This window comes from Pezoporus occidentalis, unplaced genomic scaffold, assembly GCF_034315485.1.
Source record: "Pezoporus occidentalis ecotype Australia unplaced genomic scaffold, CSIRO_AGI_Poc_V1 ctg28, whole genome shotgun sequence".
In the NCBI taxonomy this organism is placed as follows: Eukaryota; Metazoa; Chordata; class Aves; order Psittaciformes; family Psittacidae; genus Pezoporus; species Pezoporus occidentalis.
Window position 1 is genome coordinate 4,433,596 of NW_026914718.1, and position 22,910 is coordinate 4,456,505.

Consider the following 22,910-nt stretch of genomic DNA (forward strand, 5'->3'; position numbering starts at 1 on the left):
AGATTTTCTTTCCACGTTCTTTCCCTTTCACATTGTCACCTCTCTCCTTGCCCACCTGCTGTTTGGCACTGGGACAGCAGCGAGCCCCTTCCTTCACCACCTGAGAACCCTAGCGTATCCCTCTCTGAGACAAGAAGAATCCCTCTGGCTGGAGAGCTGCAGACCATTACTGCCAGCTGAATTTCACTATGGGGTTCAAAGCTGCTGTAGAGCAACTTCCCATGGAAAGCTGAAGGGCTTCATGTCAGGGACTTTATCATTTTAATTCATTCCAGAAAAGTAAGTGATGCTTTAGCAATACAGAGGACAGATCTCAGCTAAGCATCTGCAAGGATGCAACTCACTTACCTGTTCAGACAATTAAGAGCTGTCTTTCAGATATTTGGACTGACACTGTTACTTTCTATTGCTGCTTTGTCAGAGAAGATGTATTTGTGCCAGTCAGGATGGTGATAACAAACAGACTTTTACTGTCCATACCAAAGATACTATATGATCGAAATACAACCCATCGCTGGAGCATTGGCAGATGAAGAAATTAAAGGTAACAAGGTGAAAATACTAGCCAGCATGACAGTGGGCTCAAACTGAGACACACGTAGTCATTCACATGTCTGCAAGCATCATTGCAACCAGAGTTTCAAGAGCAAGTACCGAGAAAGACAATGAGATGGTTTTGTGTGGCGGGAAGGCTGGGACACAGCACATTTATCCACCTGAAAATTTAACAGGCCAGTAGTCAAGCCTGACATCACAGGCAAATCAGATGTGGAGTCAGTCTTGTTTGCTCCAGAGATGAAGGTTCTCCTGATGAGCTTTTATCCCCATTTGCAGGGTCTATGTGTTTTGTAAAAGACAAGGAGGAGCCAAGGCAGATACAAAAAACAGAGGGTAACCTGGTGAAAGTGGTAAGTTGACAGCAGAAGTCTTCTGAGCAGTGTTCAGGAAGGTAGGATCGTGTGTATCAAGAAGGATACTGTACTAACAGAAACAGAAGGTACTAAGAGTCTGTATGAAAGGTTTAATTGGCTGGATGACAAAAACTTAGTCCCAACCCAGGTGTGAACACCCAGAGCAAAACACTGAGGCAATACATAGTGCAAATGACGCAGCATCTGACTTGCTGAACACAACATGAAAATCATCAAGCTTCAGATTGGAGAATGCTATGAAGTCAAAGGGTTTGGAGCTCTCTATTTGTTTGAGAGGCACAACAATGGTTTTCTCAGTGCTCCAAAGGAATCATTTAACAGCAAGAGGGACACGCAGGCTTCCATCATCTACTGACTCCCTTTTCCCTGCAAGACATTATAGAGCACATAGGTGAAACTGCTGCTCTTGGGAAGACTGAAATGAAGGCTGCAAACATTTCAGAGGCATGCATGCCATTATAACACTAGAGAGCTTCAAGTGCATTTGTCTCAATATTGCACATCTAAGGCAGAATATATATATATATGGCTATAATAAACAGCAATCGAAAAGCAAAGCCATTATACATCAGCAGTGGAGCAAATGGACGTTATTAGGTAGCTCATTTTTCCATTTTCTGACCTTTGTGTGCTTCCAGCCTAGCTGCACTGCTATGTTAATGTATCCTCTTACATTTAACTTTGCTTCAATGATGTGCAAATCATTGCACAAATGAGAATCAAAATGAAAGAGCTGGCCTCAAGTTCAACCCAGCAAGGTTCAGTACTGGTGCCTGAGATTGATTCCTGATGTAGGTCTATTAGTCATAAGGCAGCAAAAGCTGGCAGCCCAGTAACCAGGGGCACTCTTAGTATCTATAAAGGAAAAATACATTTAAGAGCAGTCCACATTTTCTGAGAGCACTTAAACAATCTCCTGGGCGCAAGCAGATGGAAGCTGGAATATGAAGCAATGACTGGAGGGAAATTCTTGGAATTCAGAAAAAGAAAGGGAAAAAAAGAGATTTATTTTTTTTCCTTTTCTTTCTGGAAGAAGTAAAAAAGAATGCTGTCTAATGAACCCAAGAGAGCACGCTGAAAGATACACACATCGTATTTCCAGTTACATGATTCCAAGAATTAAGATTTGTACTCCTATAAGGATATAAACGAAACAAGTTTCTGATAAAGGTGACATTTTACCAGCTTTAGCTGGGATCACTCCAAGCTTCTACATGGTAGCCTACTTCTGTCTAACAAGGAACGATTAACAACCTTACATTCAACGCATTTGCACAGTGATAACCCACCCAAGTTCACCACACAAAGCACTGGGAAGTTTCTGCAACAGAATGCAGCAAAGGACAGAATTATTTTCGTCATTTCTCTTGAAATCAGTAGCTGAGAACAGCCTGGTCTCAGCAGTTTGGCACAACAAGGGATGAGAAGCGGCCATCTGACTTGCCCGTTACAGAAAAAAAGGTCTGAAAACATTGCCAGTGTTTTTACAGGACACATTCAGGTACTCAAGAATGTGGTAAACATGCAATAGAAACGTCTCAAAAAGAGACCAAGGAAATAATAGAAGAGTCAACATGGTAACATCTTAAACCATGACAACACTGCACAGCTTTACTCTGGTCTTTCCACACTATGAAAATGAAGAAATAACCTTAGGATCTGCTCATGTGCTACTATCTAATACTCTAAAGCCCACAACACTTGCCTTTGCTGGTGCTCTACAATGCACATAACAAGGACTATGTATTTTTGACTTGGTTGGTTTTAAACACCAGAAGCAGGCAGAGAAGCGCTGCTGTGGTACCAGACAGAGGCAGGACAGTGACCACCTCTCAACAAGTGCAAGATAAAGCACTCATTGGTAGGACAACACACCTCTGTTACAAGCATCCTCATGTCTCTAATGGCCAGTGTGGACCACGCCAGCTTCACAGATACAGAGTCCTGGTGATTGTGGCGCTGCAGATTGAAACTCTCCATTCCTCATCTTTTCAAACCCAAGGATAATGTTTATGAGCAATAATCAGTGCAAGAAGAAAAGCAGCCATTCTGTACCAGGCACTGGTACTGGTTTACCCTGCTATTTAAAGCAGAGAAGCATCACACTCAGTACAAAGCTGTCTCCAAAAGCCTGTGTGCCCCCACATTGATCTATTTAAGGATCATCACTGCATTCATCAGGTCCACTGCACAGCTGGACTCTGCTGGTCTCCCAGGAATGCTGGTTTACTCCAAAGGGATTTTAGGAGGCAGGAGGTAAGAACAGGGACTCTCTTCTTCTCTGGAGGCTGGAAACACTGATGCTCTTCTGCAAAGTGATCAAGTGATACTGAGAAGCCCTGTCTGTGTTGGGTGCCCTGTTGTAGTTTCTGCACAGCATATGGTAACAGACATCTCTTACCTGGTGGATTTGTATAACCAGTTCAAGCACTTTAACCATGCAGAAGATTAACCATCTTTAACAGCACTAACAGGGGCCCAGATTCCTCCAGCTCAAGCTTTGAGTACTTCAGTCACCTACTTTAGGAATGCAGGTTCCCAAGACTCCCTGTATACTTAAAGGGAAGAAACAGGCTTCTCCTGAAAAAGACTGACTGAGGTAAGGTTTTCCCAGAGAGGATTTAGCTTCACCTCTCTTTATTACCTTTTTAAGGAGTCAAGGGCTGTTGGGATCCTAGGTTAGCTACTTCAGGTTACTGTTAGTTACTGGCTAGGGTTAAATCACGTCAGCTAGATAGGAAGGAGCCAGACCTGTGTATGAACCTCTCAAGCTATAAGAATTTATATTTGTATATAAAGATAAGTGGGCAAAGCACTCCTGAGGGTAACAGAAAATGCGCACTGCAAGTACATTCAGGCATGTGAGATAGAAATAAGGCGTATTTAAAAACCCATACTAAACTACTGCCTGATTATTTAAGAGCAGTCTGATTTTCTAGGCAGCTCTAACACTGCAAACTCGACAGCACATCCAGAGAAAATCAAAGCAGAGAAAAATCAAAGAAAATACTCAGCATAATGTATACATTTTATGTACAGACCTTTTCAAAAGTGTACCAGTAAATGTAGCAAGGGTTTACAGGAAAAGCTGTGAAGACAGCTTCCAAAATTTAACAGACTTCTAATGAAACAATGTAGAGTGAATATGAGTTGCAGAAAGATATCCAGTAATGTACAGTGTTTCCCAGAACTGCCAGGTACAATCATTTCACTGCTCAGAAGCAGTCCCACATTTCCCATATCCCTTCCCCAGAGTCCAAAGACTCCTCTGAAATCATTTTACAAGGAAAACCTCTTAATTTCTTATGACATATGAGTTACAAAAATCCTACCAGTAAGAATGTATTATACCTTCTACCACTGCTAAAAAACAAAGCTCTTGTGATGTCTGCAGTGCTACCAGATAGAAGAAAAGGTGTCTAATGTATTACACAGGTCTCAGGCACAGTTATCACATATAAACCACCCACCCCCAAAAGGCAACATAAAGCAATCAAACACAAAGCAAAGACTTTAGTATCAGACTCCCTTCAGACACATGTATGAATCTTTGCAAGCAAAAGGTTCATGTGTGTATGTATCAAAGGATTTACCCTGCAGAGCTCAGCTCTACCCGTGCAGTGTTCTCACCACCTACGCTTCCCTCTCTGCCTGGACTCTCCTGTGTGCAGTCAAAGGGATCCATATACACACACCACAAGAGGTTCATTGCTGCTATGACTTGTAAAATTTCTGTCTCCATGACTGCTATTCCCTGCAGGAGCTGTGTATGATTTCCCTCCCTTTATTCCAGGCCATCAGCAAGGGCCCCATTTCTCCTGTGCTATGTCCCTCACATCAAGGCCAGTACCATATTCCCAGGTGACCATGCCTCTTCCTCTCCTCTCCATCCCTTTTTATCTTTAGGGCACAGTTCCTCTTCTTCACTCATCAGTATTGCCACCCTCCCCTCACCCATAGGTAGGAAGGGACAGGGCACAAGGCATCACTTGCTGGACCACCCCTAGGATAGGCACTGGATTAACACGTGGAGACACAAAACCAAGGAGGGATGGATGAAGTACCTTTCACTCATGGTTCCTTTCAGCTGACCCCCACTCCGCAGCAAAGGGAACATTTTAAACTGATATTTCATTCATTGCCCCTGCACTCTCTCATGCTGTTTATCCCCATCTGTGTTTCTTTAAGAGAAAAGTGGTTTGAAGTGTCAGTATCTTAACCTCCTCAGGCAGTAAGGCAGGTAGGTATTAGCAGCCTATCGAGTATTTATGCCTACATCAATCACTCCTTTGATCTACAAACAATAACAAACTATTGCAATAAACCAGTCTCTGAACCAGACACCACCTCTGGAACATGCCCTCAGCTCCATCTTCTACCTTCCAATTAGGCCTAGAATATTCCCTCACATTTTACAATTAAGTAGCTCCAGAATTCCTGTTATTATGATATTACCTGCAGACAAATGCAGAAATGCAACTACTTGAGTATGCTTGATCCTGCTTCTGATAAAATTAAAGGCAAAACTCCCTCTGACTCCAGTGACTTTGTAAAGCAAGGGAAAAACTGTATCATCAACAGCTGCAGTCAACAAGGGCTAATCCAGACCTGGAAAACCAAGAGGTCGTATTTTAACTGAAGCACTTCAAACGTTTTCGTCCATGCTACAATCTCTTCTGTTGGAAAACCCATTAGACAAACATGTAGAACAGCCAGCTGCGGTTTAGAACACAGATCACAGAACTACTAATAGAATAAGATCTCAAACCCTAGGAACAAACACGTCATTTGACAGGTAAGGATTCATTTAAAACATGATTCCTTTTAGACCATGGTATCTGACTGTTTTTTCCTATGCAATTATAACAATAGAATCCAACACACTTCATTTTTTTTCCCAAAGAAAAGAAGCCCCTCATGAATTTAAACTGGAACCCCAGCCACTGAAGTGTATTCATCATTACTGCACGGTTTTTGTCTCCTGTCACTGGAGGGCAGAATGAAAACTGCTTGCAATATTAAGAGTTTGACTTCCACATTTAAGCTTGTTCTCAACAACGATTTCTTATGTCTGTGCACTCTTGGGGATATGATGACAAACCCCCTCTATCTTTTGTAATAATTTCCTTAAAAATACATCTATCTAAAGTTCATTCTGTGCGTTTAGGTTTGTTTTCAAGAAAAATCTATTCTAACAAAGTTTTGAGGCTTAAGAGTTCTTATTTTGCACTGAAAAACAGCAAAAGAAAACTGGTTTATGTTTAGTACTGCCTCAGCTCCAATAATCTATTCTTAATAATCCTTAATAATTAAACCCACAAAGCATAGTTTAAAGAGTGAGATTTCTCACTCCCTGGGCAGGTAAAACTAGCCTCAGATAGCTATCTCCAAACCAGTTTGCTCCTTACTGCTTCATCTTTATTAAAAGTTGTTTATGTTTTGATTGTATAAATCATATTAAATTGCTATTATAATTGTATTCATGAGAAAGCAAAGAAACTGGGGAAGCTATCCCAAGAGGAAGTGAGTAGTTCTGGTATTACAGTCTCTAGCTGAGGAACAAGATTCAGGTTTTACAAAGAGCTGGCTTTATCTAGGGCACAAAAACAATCTTACATCAGAGAAGCTGCATTCAGAGACTCTGCTTTCTCCTGGATCACTGCAAGCTGGTTCTGAGCTATATGCTGAGGGTTTTCTGGGGACCTGCTAGCTAAGGTTAGATGAAAGGTAGCCTGGTAGTTCCCCCTGGGAAACAAGTACAGGCACAGAGCAGACTTTCAAAGCAGAAACTGCACAGAATCACCAGAGGAGAACTAGATCAAGGAGATGAAGAGCAAACTGGTGCAGGCTCCTCCAACCAGAGACAAGCCCCACTGACTACCACCAAGATAAACAGGACCTGCATGCACAGCTGGGCAAGTCCCATTCTGACAGTATTTGAACTTCACCCATACCTACTGTGCTGCTAGTAGACCCATAATACAGTAATTAGGTACTACTCTGCTCTGTCACGCAGCCATATGCACAGTCTTCACATATAATGTTCACATTACTCCATGAGGTTCTAATTTACTTTTTTACTTCAGTTTGAAAGGTCTCGTGAGAGTTTTCAAAGAGGAAGAACATCTGCAGAGGTGACTGGAGTCCACTCATCCACAGACAAAAGTACAAGAATGGTTCTGAAGGTTCAAACCATAGTCACATTTAACTTTAATGAGGACACTTAGCCTTAACCCAGTGCTTTTTTGCTGCCACTGACTCCTCACAGAAGAGAAGTAATTACAGTTTTTAACACTACACTTGAAGTAAAGCCCCAAGGAGAACTTTTTTAACCTATTTTTTTGATAACAACACCTCTGTCAAAGAAGCGTCCTAAATCCATTCAGAATTAGGTTCTAGGGCGTTGCGATGAAAGTCTGCAGTTTAACTAGCTAGTATTTATAGAATGCACAAGTAAGCAAGTTGGAACACTGCACGGGTCTGCAGGCCTTAAACCCGAGTTCTGAAAGAAAGACTGAGACACTCACATCACCAGGCAGCAAGGATGTGGCCACGCAAACAGCCAGACCCTGCTTCGATATCTTGGTGTGGGACTCAGTTCTAGTCTCCTAAGGACAATGAGAACTGCCTCCTGTTCAATTCCATGCACAAATCAATGATGCGGTGCTTTGATCCACAGATGCTACTTTTAAACTGATGGTATTGCTGGATAAAATGCTACTCAACCTTAGGCTGTAAAGCTGGAATGTCAATGAGGTTAAAACTTGACTTTTGAGCAAGAATTTCCATTAAGGGCTCTCAAGCACTTCAAGAATTTATTTGTGTGTATATACTGGATTTGCATGCCAAGGTTTTGGTAGCAGGGGGGCTACAGGGGTGGCTTCTGTGAGAAGCTGCTAGAAGCTTTCCCTGTGTCTGACAGAGCCAATGCCAAGTGGATCCAAGACAGACGGACTGCTGGCCAAGGCCAAGCCCATCAGCAATGGTGGCAGCACCTCTGGGAGAATGTATTTAAGAAGGGGGAAGAGTTACTGTGCTGGAGCAACTGCAGCCAGAGAGAGAAGTGAGAATGTGTGAGAGGAACAGCTCTGCAGACACCAAGGTGAGTGCAGGAGGAGGAGGTGCTCCAGGTGCTGGAGCAGAGATTCCCCTGCAGCCAATGGTGCAGATCATGGTGTGGCAGGCTGTGCCCCTGCTGCCCGTGGAGGACCCCGCACTGAAGCGGAGGGACAGTGTGAGGAGTCCTCCCCCTGAGGAGGAAGGAGCAGCAGAGACAGCGTGTGATGAACTGACCACACTCCCCATCCCCTTGCACCACTGCGGGTGAGGAGGTAGAGAATCTGGGAGCAAAGGCAAGCCTAGGAAGAAGGGAAGGTTAGGCTTTGGTGGGCACCTGGCATCCACCCAGGGTCGACCCCCCCACAGCATTAGACCTGCAAACAGGAAAGACAGTAATTTGATGGATTTGTCACTGGTAATGCATTAGCTCCATGGCCGCACACTAATGTTGTTTGTGGTACTACTTCTCTCGATATTGGTGATAAATTAACTCGATTGCTGTATTTTTCTAACCTTTAACCAGAAGCCAAATGTTTGTATTAAGCACATTCAGGTCTGATTCAGAAAGCATTCGTGGAAACAAAAACAAACAGCCCTGTTAGCAGTGGAATTAATGAAGCTGTTTTCCTGCAGAGCTCTGTCCTTCCTCACCAACAAACCTCTACTGAAGTTCCAGCTTTTTCCTGTCAAAGATACAGACAATCCCAGCGACATTCCCAGCTGCTGGAGTGGTGATGGACAGGCTCTACCTGCCTTTCCCCCAGCCCCAGCTTGGGTCTCCCTCCTCTCCCCAACTCCTGAGACTTCTAGAAACATAATTATCTCAAAGACAACTGCTCCTCTCTCTTTCACTTGGAATTAGCCAATGGCTTCAACAGTAATTAGGTAAGGGAGCAAAAGATGGAGAGACAGCACAAGCAGAGAAGTCTGATCAGCCCAGGAAGATGGGCTATTAACATGATTAACAGCCTCACCGATTTAATCGATCACTCACAGAAGGGAATTCCTCAGGTGTACAGCTCTGCAGAGATGGGTGTTTGGGCACTGCTAAAGCCAGCACAAAAACATAACAGAAATCTAAGCAAAGTGACTTCCATGTGAACAAGACCTGGACTTGATCTAATACATCACACAACACTATTCCCTTTCTAGCTTCACTCTTTCTAATCAGGGTTTTGTCTGTATAGTGTCCAGCATGTTCTCACCCTGTGGAAAATCTGAGTTACAAATGAAACAACATAGATTTGTATTTTCCACGTGGATTCTGCAACAGATTTCCAGCTTACTAGTAGACTTAATGTGAATTTTATCTCACATGCTAAAAGAGGCATCGAGGGTATAATTTTTCTTCGAGAAGCAAAGAAATCCATACAGGTGGAAACTCAGTGTCATGAAGAATGGACTAATTTAAATTGCAAAGTATAGAAACCACCCTCATTTATGTTTTTTAATGTCCCAATGCAATTAAAGTATATATTCACACAGGAGTCAGAGATAATGTATTTGACACGGCTTTCCCCCTGTTTTGTAGAAGGCTGCTTTTTATTCTAAGGCTAGCTCTGTAAATTGTTAAATATTAATAGATTTAAACATTTGTTGACTTTAATTAGTCTTTTATCATACAGAACTTCATAAGATAATGCATCTTTTCAGTTGGGTTTAAAGCAATGGACCACATTTTGAGAAAGGACTCGCATTTCCCACTAAAATCAAAATATTTGTGCATGTCAAAACCAAAGTATTTCCACATGTCATTCAAGGGGCAAAGCTGCAAAATACTCTTTAAGCAATGGAGGTGCTCAGTGTGGAAATCCTGGAAGTTAAAAGTGTATTTGTATTTTACCAAAAGAAATGATAAAGCCTTTTACATTAGATATTTTACAAGGCCCATGAGCTTCTAGCTGGCAACAGCCAGTGAGAGCAAGAAGAGGTTTTAAAGTGGCATCAAAAGTCACACATTGCAGATATGGTTTCCTATGGTTCTCCAGTACAGACACCAGCTTGCACACACTGGTATAGATCTATGTAAAACTTCTCAGTTCTTCTGAAGTGAATTCAGCAGAGGCCTGATCTCACGTGTCCTGGATGAGATGGACAAACTCCTCTTGACTTCAACAAACTTTGAAGCACATCCTGTCCCATTGGGTCATTTGGGGTTCATTTAAACTCCTAAACACTCAAGGTTAGATTAAATTCCTAAATACTCACAGCCTTTCACTTCCATGACAGAATGGGAAGAATAGCAAACTTAATCAATCTCCTTACAAGAGCTCTTGTCGAAATAAGTGGAATGATAGCACTGTTCAGTTGTGCTGGCTTTCGATACATATCTGTTTCTGCTGGTGCCCTTACACCCCTTTGTGCTTTCCCAAATGTATAGTTATTTCCTTATACTGTTATCTGTTCATAAGCAAATACAGCAAATTGCTCCTTCAATTAAAACTGGTGCTGCAAACAGGGACCGAAGTAAACAGGCAGAGGGAGTTGTGCCAGAAATTAATCTATTTCTTAATTTCTCTAGTAAGATACAACTATCATCCCAGCCAATACTTGTATTATTCTAATTAAGAAGACATTAGGAGAGCAAGGGCTCTGGTTCGCAGCTCCACCCCTCCTCCTACCACTGCCTTCCATCTGCTGCCTTCACTGGCACAGCCAGCACCTAGCTTAGAGTCTACAGGACAAGCTGTGGGAGCTCTTTCCTGATCACAGGTTGGCTAACCTCCCTCCTTTCCATAGAATCATAGGATCAGCTAGGTTGGAAAAGACCTTTAAGATCAAGTCCAACCTTTACTCCGGGGACTGACAACTCATTTGCACCCAAATGGACTGGTGGATCTGCTGGCTCTTTGCCTATGAGACAAAGATCTGAGAAGAGCTGCAAGGTTCAAAACACACTCTTGATGTCTGTTTGGTTATCATTAGCAAAAAAAAAAGGCAATGAGGGTACATAAAGTAAAGTGTAAGACAAAGGGGGTTGCAAATCACTTTATTTTGGGCTGGGAAAAAGCTTTCAGCAGAGTTTCCACCTGTGTGCCCTGTTCTATAAAAACATAATCCTTGTAACTGATTATCTGCTATTTATTTTTGCACAAGCACTACACTGAAAAAGGGTGTCTGAAAGGTTTCTGTATGTTGAGTCCTAAACCCACAGGTAACAACTCTACACTAACAATGTTTGATCTTTTCTCCATAAATAACTTGTGTGATTAAAAGGATGAACTCCACACATGATCAACTAAAACCAGGTATTTTTGTACTAAAACATTGCTGGGTGTTTTAATGTTCAGCCTGGAGAAGAGGAGGCTCAGGGGAGACCTTAGAGCAGCTCCCAGTGCCTAAAGAGCTACAAGAAACCTGAAGAGAGGCTATGGAAAAAGGCCTGTAGGGACAGGACAAGGGGAATGGCTTTAACCTGACAGAGGGCAGATTAAGATGAGCTCTTAGGCAGAAGCTCTTCCCCGTGAGGGTGCTGAGGCACTGGCACAGGGTGCCCAGAGAAGCTGTGGCTGCCCCATCCCTGGCAGTGCTCAAGGCCAGGTTGGACAGAGCTTGGAGCAACCTGCTCTAGTGGAAGGTGTCCCTGCCCATGGCAGAAGGTTGGAACTGGATGAGCTTTAAGGTCCCTTCCAACACAAAACATTCTGTGGTTCTACAGTGGCCACAGACAGACCAAATATAAACACAGAGCTCACACAGAAGTTGATTTTTATAAGTGATGGATCAATTTTCTTTCCTAACAAAGGACTAAATCCAAACCAAAAGGCTAAGATGCTGTTTTTACCCTCATCTAGGGAAGACCTTTTTAAAGTGAGAAATCACTTGCAGAAGCCACCATCTACTATTGCACTAATTCCTTTCTAACCGAAACCTTCTTTTGATTGTGCCATAACATTTTTTTTCAGCTATATTTGTACCTTTCCATTCCATACTTGTAGTCTGCATTGAGCTTTGGGCAGTTGCATAAGGCTAACTTTTCTACACTGGCTGGACAGTTAAGGGAGAGAAACGGGTGCCCTAAAATACCAGCAAGATAATGACTTTGCTCTGTTGAACAGAGGGCACGTATAGGGAAACTAATATAAGAAACTAAATTAGGTACTTAAACACAGGGCTATGAAGAGTGCTCATAAGCCCCCTAGGATTTGGAAGGGTCCTGCATTCCCTGTACCAGTCCAGTCTTCACACTGCTAATACTTATCTCAAATGCCTATGTGCAACTCAAAAGGTTTATCTGCAAGGTCAAGTAAATGCCCTTGCAGATGCAGGCTGTTCATTGCTACAGACTAAATAATGCATCTGGTTTGCTTGTCAAACTTATCAAATCTCCTTGCAAGGAGGAGGTAGGTGATATATCTAATAGACAGCACTTTGTGACAAGTACTTTTGATGTGCATCACTTTCGTACATCTGATTACAGCTGCCCACGTAGACTGAGCATCAGACTTATCTTAACCAGAAGACTCCCCTATAAGGAAACAAATCATCACAGCCTGTTGAACATGCTGCAGCACGTAGTTCATTTACTTTCCTCCCACTGTCACGTCAGCAATGTATCTCTGGCAGGATTCTTGGTGGGGTGTGCTTAATCCAACCTCCAGGATCTCCCGTGTGCTGTACACAAGGGCCCAAATTTGTTAAGACACTCAGGTAGTGGTGAGGAATGCACTGGTTTAAAAACTGGGAAGATTCATCATCACAGGTGAACTTGAAAATAATGCAAAATGGAGTCTTCTGGAGGCCAAGTAAAATATGGGTTTGCTCATAAGGTATTCTGCACTCTGCTTTACCAAAACAAACCCTAATCTCTATCCTTTTCATATCCCTTCTGCTATTAAGCAGGCCCTTTGAGTCTCTTCACTTGGTAAAAAAAACACATGCAACCTTACCATGACCTGTATCATCTTTTTGGGAGGATATTTCATTTAGTTTTGGAACTAACCGAAAACCATTGAAATACTTTTCACCTCTGAAGATGCACTTACCTGATGCAATAGCTGCAAAATTCAGATTATTGTCATGTGAAATGTCAGGATGTGAAGAGTTTTCATAACCTAGAAAATTCAAGGATTGCTTTGCATTGGAGTCTTCCTGTGATTCTTTATCACATTACGTGAGACTGTATGTACTGTATATAGCACATACATCCAGGAAGGTGTCACATCATGTTTAATGCAGAATCCCACTGAGTTTGCAGCTACAGAGAGGTGAAAGGAGGAGTGCTGCTGGACATGGTCACACAACCTCTCAGCTGTCATCATCAAAAGCCTGCAGGTATTTCCTCAGCAATTACAGTACTGCTTAACTTGCACAGAGGCTCCAAATACCTCTCAGTAAAAGTGCCAGTGCCTGAGGCTCTTAGTGGCTACTAGGAAGTGCAAAACTCAACACAGAAAGGATACGTCCTCATGAAACTGGAAGAACATAATGACCTATTACATATATGGCTGTTCACTGACTTCTTCCTCGTTGCAGAACTGATGTCACTTGGATGATTAATGACAAAGAAAAATGCAGAAGCAAACACACAAACAAAAGCCCCAACCATAACATTTCCGTGACAGAAATAACACTAGATAAGCTTGAATGCACATTCTGGCTCTCTTTGATAACGCATTGCAATTCAGAAGACTAAGCTGTGCAGGAAGATGCATACAGCAGCAGTGTGTTATGCATGCAAGTGATCTCAAAGTTTGCCCTGGTAAGTGGTTAGTGCCAGTCACACATTCCTGCATCTCACACATTAGTGTCTACTGTGATGGCTGATTTGTGTGTTGCGATGACTCTGAATTAATTCACGGTTAGAAGCTGCAGGTTTCAGAAAACGCCTTGTGAAGGTGAGTGGTTGATGTGCTTTGCCTAGGCATGGATGCGTGCAACTGCAATGTCACAGTTGCCTGCTGCTCCCAGGACCTCCTTGCTATGATCTTATAATGACCAGGTCTTGATTCAATAAGAATTCTTGGGCAGGCCACACAAAACAAAACCAACACTGACATCAGATGGATGCTTAGCAGGTTACAAAAGAAAGGAGAACAAAACATAAACAACAAAAGATCACTTCAAATGAAGCTTGACTGGACGTGTTGTTGAAAAGGTGTTCAAATTACCTGAACCACTTTGTTTGATCTTAAACATGGACCGGGGGCAGCTGCAACGGGCTCCGAGCTTTGGCACATTCCATTATATGAATGGTAGTGAATTTATAATGGAATGGTATGGATGGGGTTTATAATCAGAAAAACACACTGACCTTAACACTACACAGGTGGAGCAGCATAATGACCCGCCAATTGTAAGCGCATCAATTCCTGGGGAAAAGTTCAATGAGGTTAACTCAGCATGTGTTCCAGAACCAACATCAGCCACATTTTAAAACACTGTTTTTGCCACCAAAACCTCTCTGGTTTTGCCAACATTTTATTAACTGATTTGTTTCACTGTTTGGTACCGAGTATATATATCTTACCCATGTTAACAGCATACTATATGCTCCAGCAGGGCTAGACATTGTCATACACTTCAGTGCTGAAATACATGCGTTTAAATAAATAAGAATGGTGCTAACTACAACAAACATTTCAGACTGTGTAAGATTAAGCATCGTATTCATTAAATTTAGGAAGAAACTGAAAGGAAACAAAAGACATCAGCAATGGACCTTCAGCTTCATTGCAAAATCCTCGCACTGAGTGAGCTTAGATGGGTGGCAGCCCACCAACATTTCCACTTCCCATCAGTTTATTGATAACCTGGGATACTGGTAGGGTCCAGCCACAAAACCACAAAAAGCAAATTTTAGTGTCTCATACTGGAGCTGACTGAGTATCCAACACAGTTTGAATGGCCCAAGAGCAGACCACAAAATACAGTGAACAATAATATTCTACTTCTCCATCAACCTCAACCCTATTTAAGAGAAAACCCATGCTACAAAAATATACAGAGAGAAGCAAGGAAACAAAGGAAAACTTGAACCTGAGTCAGGGAGAGCTAACCAGCAAGGACAGAAGGCTCCCCAAACATGCAATAATAAAGCTTTAACAAAAAAGAGACAGACAACCACAATTTAGCCACAACATTTATGATGTCTGTATTTCAGCTCATTCTGCCTCCTTCTCTTATGTGACCAGGGCACGCTGAAACTTTACAGCTTCTCCACAGCACTAGCAGGGAAAGCACCTCACCAACTGGACCGTCCAGTACCAGCATCTCCTCACATCACACACCTCTGGAGACTGTCATCCCTCCCTAACCTTCATCCCCACCAGCACTTTCTGCTGCGCCCTCAGTGGCAGCTGAGAAGGCAAGAAAAACCACTACTAAAATTGTCAATTCAACAAAAGCACAGAAATGAAGAAGAAAACCAAAACCAACGGCCAAAGGAGCGGATTTTAGGAACATGTTCTATTGTTCAGAAATGTTTAGCTAAGAAAAGATGTATAAAACAAAACAAGGTCATTTGCTCACACTCCCCTGAGATTAAAAAGCTTTCAAAGCACACAACAGCCATGAAATTCAACACAACAAAAGTACACATTGTTTTGGCATCTGCCTCTGTGTTCCAAAAGGCAGTAAGTCTCATGGACATAATCCATTTTAGTCCCAGATTTACAGAGTGCCTGTAGTCTGGTGGCCCTTTGCTTTTATTGAGAAAGCATATTTACACGGGAAATAAAGCAAGGTGATCCCAAAGCTAGGCAAAGAGCCACATCACCTTAAAAGACAACCTCAGAGAAGTTTAATCACATGCACACTGTTTTCACCTGTCCCAACCACAATCACCATGAATCTCCTACAGCCACACAGAAGCTGGTTCGAGACTTAGTGGCTTCGCCCATAGCAGAAGGTAATGTACTATAGTGTTTTCCTTAACATCCCTCCTGTTAGTAATTTGGGATAAAAGCACAAGGTCTCTTCCTAATCTAATGCAGCTTTCAGAAAGTTTTATTCTTCAAGGCCAGGCTGGACAGGGCTTGGAGCAACCTGCTCTAGTGGAAGGTGTCCCTGCCCACGGCAGAGGGTTGGAACTGGAAGAACTTTAAGGTCCCTTCCAACCCAAACCAGTCCATGGGTGTTCCATTCTATAAGACAGGATGTGCTGTGATGCCTCCACACATTTAATCCGGATATGACAGCATTGCTCACGGTTTACAGCAACCCTGCCAGCAGCCCCAGCTGCCATCATCCTGTTCGGCCATGAAGGCCCCACAGGCAGCAGAGCTCCAGTGCCAGGCTGAGGCTGGGGCTCTGGCCACGGATGGTGAATTTACAGCCCTGCTGCAGGACAAGTGGCACATGTGCCTGTGTGTGTGTCCAAACTTCAATAGCAATAGACAGGAAAAGAGCTATCCTACGTGAATAGATTTACTCAGGGGTACATTTATGTTAAATGACGTGCTTCAGAAATGAAGTGCACTTCAGGTAAATTGGAGAGCCTGTGATCAGGCAGACTATCACTGCCCCCCAGAAACACTTCCCTGGATTTCTTTGTAGTCTGTCTCTGGTCAACTGTGAACTCCTGTCCTTACATTTAGATTGCACATTTCTTGGCACTTTTATTCCGTGTTCACTCGTACAGCGTTTGCCTTCTCCTCCTCAGCCCATGACAGGGTCTGCCAGTATTGCAATAAGAGTCTCAAAAGCACTTATTTGAATACATGTGCACAGAAACTCATCATCTCAAGGGCCATGAAAAGCAACAGCATTATATTTCAAACCTGCATGATAAAGAGGTGAGAGGAACAGACTAAAGAATGCAGGAGCTGAGCTGCTTGTGTCAAGACTACCCACAGCCCAAGTACGCATCCATTTTCTGGCTAGGAGCAACAGGTTTTCAACAAAGTGAGCACTGCATCCACAGAAGATGAGCAGTTTTGTCTGAGCTCTCTGGACAAGAATAGCATGATCCAGGAGAAGTGTGAAAAGCAGGGAGGAGAGCCCACTCAGCACCGTGGACTCCTTTCTCCTTCTGAAACCAGTGGCAAGTTCAATTTGATTCAACTGCTGTTTACTACCTCCCTGATTCCAGTTTTTATCTTGGTCATCTCTTCTCACACCTTGTCTTTCATGACCCATCATTTAACATCAAGGTTTCTTGTTTGCTATCCAGCTCTGACAAGCCCAGCTGTGCCTTAACCCCTCTCCCTTCAGGCTTCTTATCTCTCCCCCTCATTTCTCCTATTATTCCCTCTCCCACTGTCGTGGTTTAAACCCAGTCAGGTAATTCATTCACTCACCTCCCCCCCTTTCTTGCCCTTCCACTGCTCCCGGAGGGACGGAGAGGAGAATCGAAAAGAATGCAACTCCCACGGGTTGAGATAAGAACAGTTTAGTAACTGAGGTATAACACAGATCACTGCTGCTACCACCAATGATAATAATGATAAAGGAAATAACAAGGGAAGAGAATACATCATCTCACCACCAGCCAACCAATAACTCGTCCCCCCCAGCCTGACCAAGCTCCGACCGATCCCTCCTCCAACCCTGCCGTCCCCCAGCCCTTCCGGCTAACTCCCAGTTTTCACTTCCTTCTGGTCTTGTCCTCCTGGCTTCCCCTCCTCCCTGCAGGCTCACAAAGCCAAACCAAAACACATCACTGGTCTGCACTGCAAGAAGGAAAAATGACTGCTACTGCTGAACCCACGACACCCACCCATTCTCCTCCTCCACTTTTCACTTCCTTCTGGTTTGTCCCTCTCCCTGCAGAAGACATCACTGGTCTCTGCAGGTGATACTTGACCCCCCCATCCTACGTCTTAAGTAGTGTCTGAGTTCCTTCTGGCTTTTCTGCTTACCATACCCCATCCCTGGCAGTGTTCAAGGCCAGGTTGGATGGGGCTTGGAGCAACCTGCTCTAGTGGAAGGTGTCCCTGCCCATGGCAGGGGGCTGGAACTGGATGAGCTTTAAGGTCCCTTCCAACCCTAAATGTTCTTTGAGTCTCTGAAGGATATTAACATAAAGATGATGTATGCTACGCCCTGCCTGAAGCGATCCCAAGACTCATATCCTGCTGGTGCCAACCATATTGCTTGAAATTCCTACTCAGAAACACTTTTAGCAAAGAATTTGCTAAATTCATTTAGGAAATAAAAAAATGAAGCCCTGATCATGGTAAAGCTGGCATGCAAACAGCTAAAGTCAATGCCTGTTTTACATGTCCACATACATGTGCACACATCTCCTTGGCCATGATTACATTTCAACTGTATCCTTGCCTCCTGCTGCTGCCCACACTTTCTCTATTGCTTGCTCTTAGCCTGTGAACTGTTCAGTACTGAACTTAGTGTAATTGGTCACTAAGAGCTCAGTCTTTGCAAGAAAACACATCTAAGGCTGAAAAAGTATTCCATTCAGTGGTGAGCGGTTTGTGTCTGGCAGCACAGAGAGCAGACAACTGCCCAAATACTGAGCCACCACTCAGACTGAGACGAAGCCCCACAGGACATGCTTTTCTGTCAATAAGCTATTCCGTTAATGACAACAGAAGAGCCGATTTCGTTTTCCTGCAGATACACTTTTCTGCTCCTCTGTCACTCCTCTCTTTGCCCTCCCGTGCCTGTACCAGCCCCAATACGCTGTTACTAGCAGCTGCCTGTGGCACGGTTTAAGCATTGTCTTTGCACTGCAGGGATCGGGACGACACTGAACACACCAGAATGGCTTTTTTTCCACCTCCACAGCCCGGTATTTGGAAAGTTTCTTTAGTTTTTCTAAAGATCAGAGAACAAAAGGTAATCCTGGGTATTTATGCTAGAAGTGTTTGTTCCCCCTCTCTCAACACAAAGGAAAACATGTAAAAGAAGGTCCTGCGTTTTTCAATGATGCTAATTCCACCTGCAGAATAGCAGGAGCCACTACTTTAATACACCTCACAACAGCAAGAGCAGGATAAAATCTCTTTAGATAAATGTTCATCTTTTTTGTGTCTGCGAGAGAAACACTAACAAATTCTCATGTGTAAATTAGCTAAATACCTCAATCCCATATACAAATCAGACACTTTCTTTTCCCTTCATTAGACAAAAAGAACATAATGGAATTAGAAAAATAATTAATGTTAATTGAGGATTTTAATTGCCCAGAGACAAACCTCAGTTGCCTTGAAATCTGGCTCAAAATCAGTTACATCTGTTGTGGAAAGCACTCCAGCTTTCTCAAGTAAAGGCACAAAAAGCTGTATGTATTAATGTAAAATGAAACCTCTGATTGTTTTACACCAAAGGCAAATTAAATGAGCAGTATCTTCAGGCCATTTGCAGGTGAGATCTTCCATTTGCTAATCTGTGAGTCTACCACACTGATGTCAACTTGCAGCCCAGCTTTGAAGGCATCAGACAATAATATTAACCACAAAGAGCTGACATTATTATAAATGACATCATGTTGGGGGTGGGACTAGATGACCTTTAAGAGTCCCTTTCAACACAAAGCATTCTGTGATGAAATGCTAATACACAAAGATGAAGTTTAGAACCTAGGCCCTGAATGAAGACCCTCCATAAAGCAGAGAGACAGATGAGCAGAGAACAAACTCCATGATTTCTGCCCCCAACCAGGCGACATCTCAAGCACATGCCCACTAAAACCTTGAGATGAGCAGAGACTGAAGAGAAAATGCAACAGTATTCACAGTAAATTGTGGTCTCAGGAGAGACCCACCTGTCTGGCTTATTTTCTACAGGCATTGCAGAAAGGAGGACTGACACAGTATTTCCTTTGCCTGACAAGCAGGATGGACAGCAAGGAAGAGCCTGTGGAGATTAACTGAAAGGGGGCTCGAGCATTCCAGGGATGCTGGCAATGAAGGCTGACCAGCAGCGGTGCTGAACTCTGGGTGTGGAAGGAAAGATGATAGAAAGGGTGTCCACAGGTCATGAATTCCTCAGAAGATGAGAAGCTGTTTGATGTATTCTTCAGAAATGGGAGCCAACAAAGCAAAAAGGGGGCAGAGAGAAAATACAGTTGGAGGAACATGCTCTGTAGGTAGAGGATGCTTCCAGCAGCACCGCAGATAGATACAAAGTGAGGCACGTCCAATCCCACAAAGGATATTGCAATAACTGAGGCCCCAGGGAACAAAACACTGGACAGCGAGCTGGAGAGCTCCAGAAAGCTTCTCCTGCACAGCCCATCTCCACCAATCAATTTCCAGCATCATTTCCTATCCTCAACGGAGGGATCAAGTTCTGAAAGAGCACAAAATCCTTCTTGTTTTAACGAGCCTCTGGGAAACGTCTCAGCAACCTCTCCTTCCTCCCCTGGATTTTGTCAGGCTATTCACTGAACTCCTTGGCTGTGTGTATAACAGTACAGCTACTGACAGCATGCAACAAAAAGTAAAACAAGTCAGCATTACTGCACTAACAGAAAAGGTCTGTTAGCGTTGATGTTTCTGCATCACCACCATCAGTTATCCCCTTCTCATATGTGGTGACATGATGTACATATATATCTGTTTCTGAATTCACCAAGCGTTGGATTGTTCACCCACTAATAGGGAACGTGAGCTGGGCTTAGACCGTTGTGAGACAGGTTAGTTTTACCCTACTGATGATGTGTTGTTGCAATAGTAATCCTGCTCAGTACAAGAGGAACCGCAGGGTCAGACCCCTGGTGCGTGCGCTTGGCTGAGGAGCCACTGGCACGAGGCTACCATCTGCAGGCTTATGACTGAACACCTCTAAGAGCCCGCCTAGACACTTGTTGTGCTATTGCGTCATCGGTCGCTTGCGATTGACCCAGGAGATGACAGTCTTGTTCAGAATGCATGGGTAAAGGTCTTCCCGAATCTTTGCTAGCGAAGACAGGGCCTCCTCATCGGAAAACTCCTATCTTCAGACCCGGGCTGATGGAGCTCGTCTAGCCTTGTATGGTTTTCCATCAAAGAGAAGGACACTCTTACAAAACCTACGACCCGAGGACTTTGCTGTCACCATCTAGCTGACTAGGCCGTGGCAGTCAAACCTCAGGTGTAAAGGCTGGGGCCAGTTCTGCGCAAGCTGCACTTCACCTAAAAACTCCACTGTGCAGGCTGGAAGGGCTTACTGTCACTTGTCTGTATGGACGGGGGAGGGTCTAAACGGCAGGTGACAAGGTGCATGGGAAGCTGCAGATCCAACGCTGCATGTAGGTGGACCAGCGTATGGGTAGCTCGAGTTAGCTCAGGAGTTGACAGTAGTGGTCCGACACTTCCTGATTGCCTAAGCAGCCTTTTTTCCAACCAGATTTGGATATCCCACTTGCCCTTGGTCATCGCGCCTGTAGTAAGTGTGGCTAAAGCCCTTCCCAAATCTTCGTTCACAAAGCCAAGCCATCAATCGGTATCTGTTTCTACCTAGTATTTCGGTCAGCAGCGACATTTTCCATAGTGGTCCACAGGTATTTTTGATTACTTATTCCACCTTTTTCTCATGAAGGAAATTTCATGCTGCTGACAGGCATCAGCAGTGCAACCCCCGGGCACAAAAGAAGTAATGGGACAATTGCAGAAACAGCGGCTGCCAAACTCCTGTTAGAGCTCTGCAACCAGGACTCGGTGCTTGCCTGAGTTGAAACCATTGTGCTTGACGAGGTGGAACTGTGCACATTGCCACATCTTCAGACAGAGTAACTTTTCATTGCTCCACTAGCTCCAATACACTGTGATTAATAACTGGCTGAAGGGACTGGCTTCAAGTCTTCAGTCTCTCCCTGACAATCGTGATTTTCCCAGTGATGTGGATACTTGGCAGTACTCTGACTTAAGTGGAAAAACAGTTTAACACAGTTCATCAGCCACTTGTGAAATGAACTTAGATCTGAACTGTGGCCCTAAAGGATCGGTGGAATACTAACATCTGCACATGAGTTAATGCTTACCAAATGAAGTTTACCAATGAATGAGCCATAAACATCAAGCACAAGGAAAACAGACCCATCTCCTAAAGAAACAGGCACAGTAAAGAAGAGTCAGCATCTGCACCCCTTATCCTGTCTTTATAACCCTGTATTCACAAATGCAATTTCAGGGTCTCTCTAGAAGCATCCTTTTACTAGAGCAGAAAGAGACAATGGAATAGAGAGGAAAGACTTGAACAGACAGCACACGTAAGTCATGCAGTGAACTATGATGGTATTTCGTAATTGAGCAGGATGTTAAAGCTATCAGACCTACAGCAGGAGAATGTACAAGACAGAAAACTTTACTTAGCCCTGCCTAAATGCCATTACTCCCCTCTGACTGCAACAAACCACTAAAGCCTGCATCTGCAAAGCAGCGTGCTTCAAGTATAACAAATTGCTGCTGGACCTCTCTGGAGCTGGCAACCTCCTCGACTTACCTGATGAATTGTGACACGGAAACATCCACATATTAGCAGCACCAGCAGCATCTTCCCCCAGCTGCTCAGTGCAATGATCAGTATCTGCAAACCACAGCTTATATTTAGATGAGGGGAAGCAAGGAGCAAGCCCAGCAATAACAAGCTTCTACTATAAATGATAAATACCAGACCCTGTTACTCCTATTTCTAAGCCACCACTGGAAATCTTAATGCTGCACTGACATGACACCAACCCTCCTAATGCTACGCAGGCAGCAGACAAGGCTCAGCATCCGTACTGTTACAACAGAATTACCCTGCACCCCACTTTCATCCTCTTGTCACTACAGATGTAACCACATGCTATAAAACAACAAACTGGCACTATATATACCACAGTCATGAATTTATTACCTTATTACATGCTGGGTTTGGATAGTTTCCTAAACATGGAGGTTATGGTAAATAGATGTTAGAGGTGGATTCACTATATAAAAGGATTTTGCAAGCTCTGGGCCAAGACTGTGATACACTAGACTTATATTTGCTTTCCCATAAACACACAGGCAAAGGTTAACACAACAGTATCTTAGCGAGTCATGTTTAAAAGTG

General features: G+C 43.5%; 1 protein-coding gene across 9 annotated transcripts in view; it reads right to left on the reverse strand.

The window, feature by feature from the left end:
- The window catches only part of HECW1 (HECT, C2 and WW domain containing E3 ubiquitin protein ligase 1), a 253,865-nt gene that overhangs the window by 176,831 nt on the left and 54,124 nt on the right, over positions 1-22,910 (reverse strand). The window contains exon 2 of one of the 9 annotated variants that reach the window (XM_062625354.1): positions 14,245-14,302. The exons of the other annotated variants lie outside the window; for them this stretch is intronic. Coding sequence (XP_062481338.1) covers positions 14,245-14,271 — 27 coding nt within the window. The 5' untranslated portion in view covers positions 14,272-14,302. The remainder of the gene's footprint in view (positions 1-14,244; positions 14,303-22,910) is intronic. 9 annotated transcript variants of the gene reach the window in all.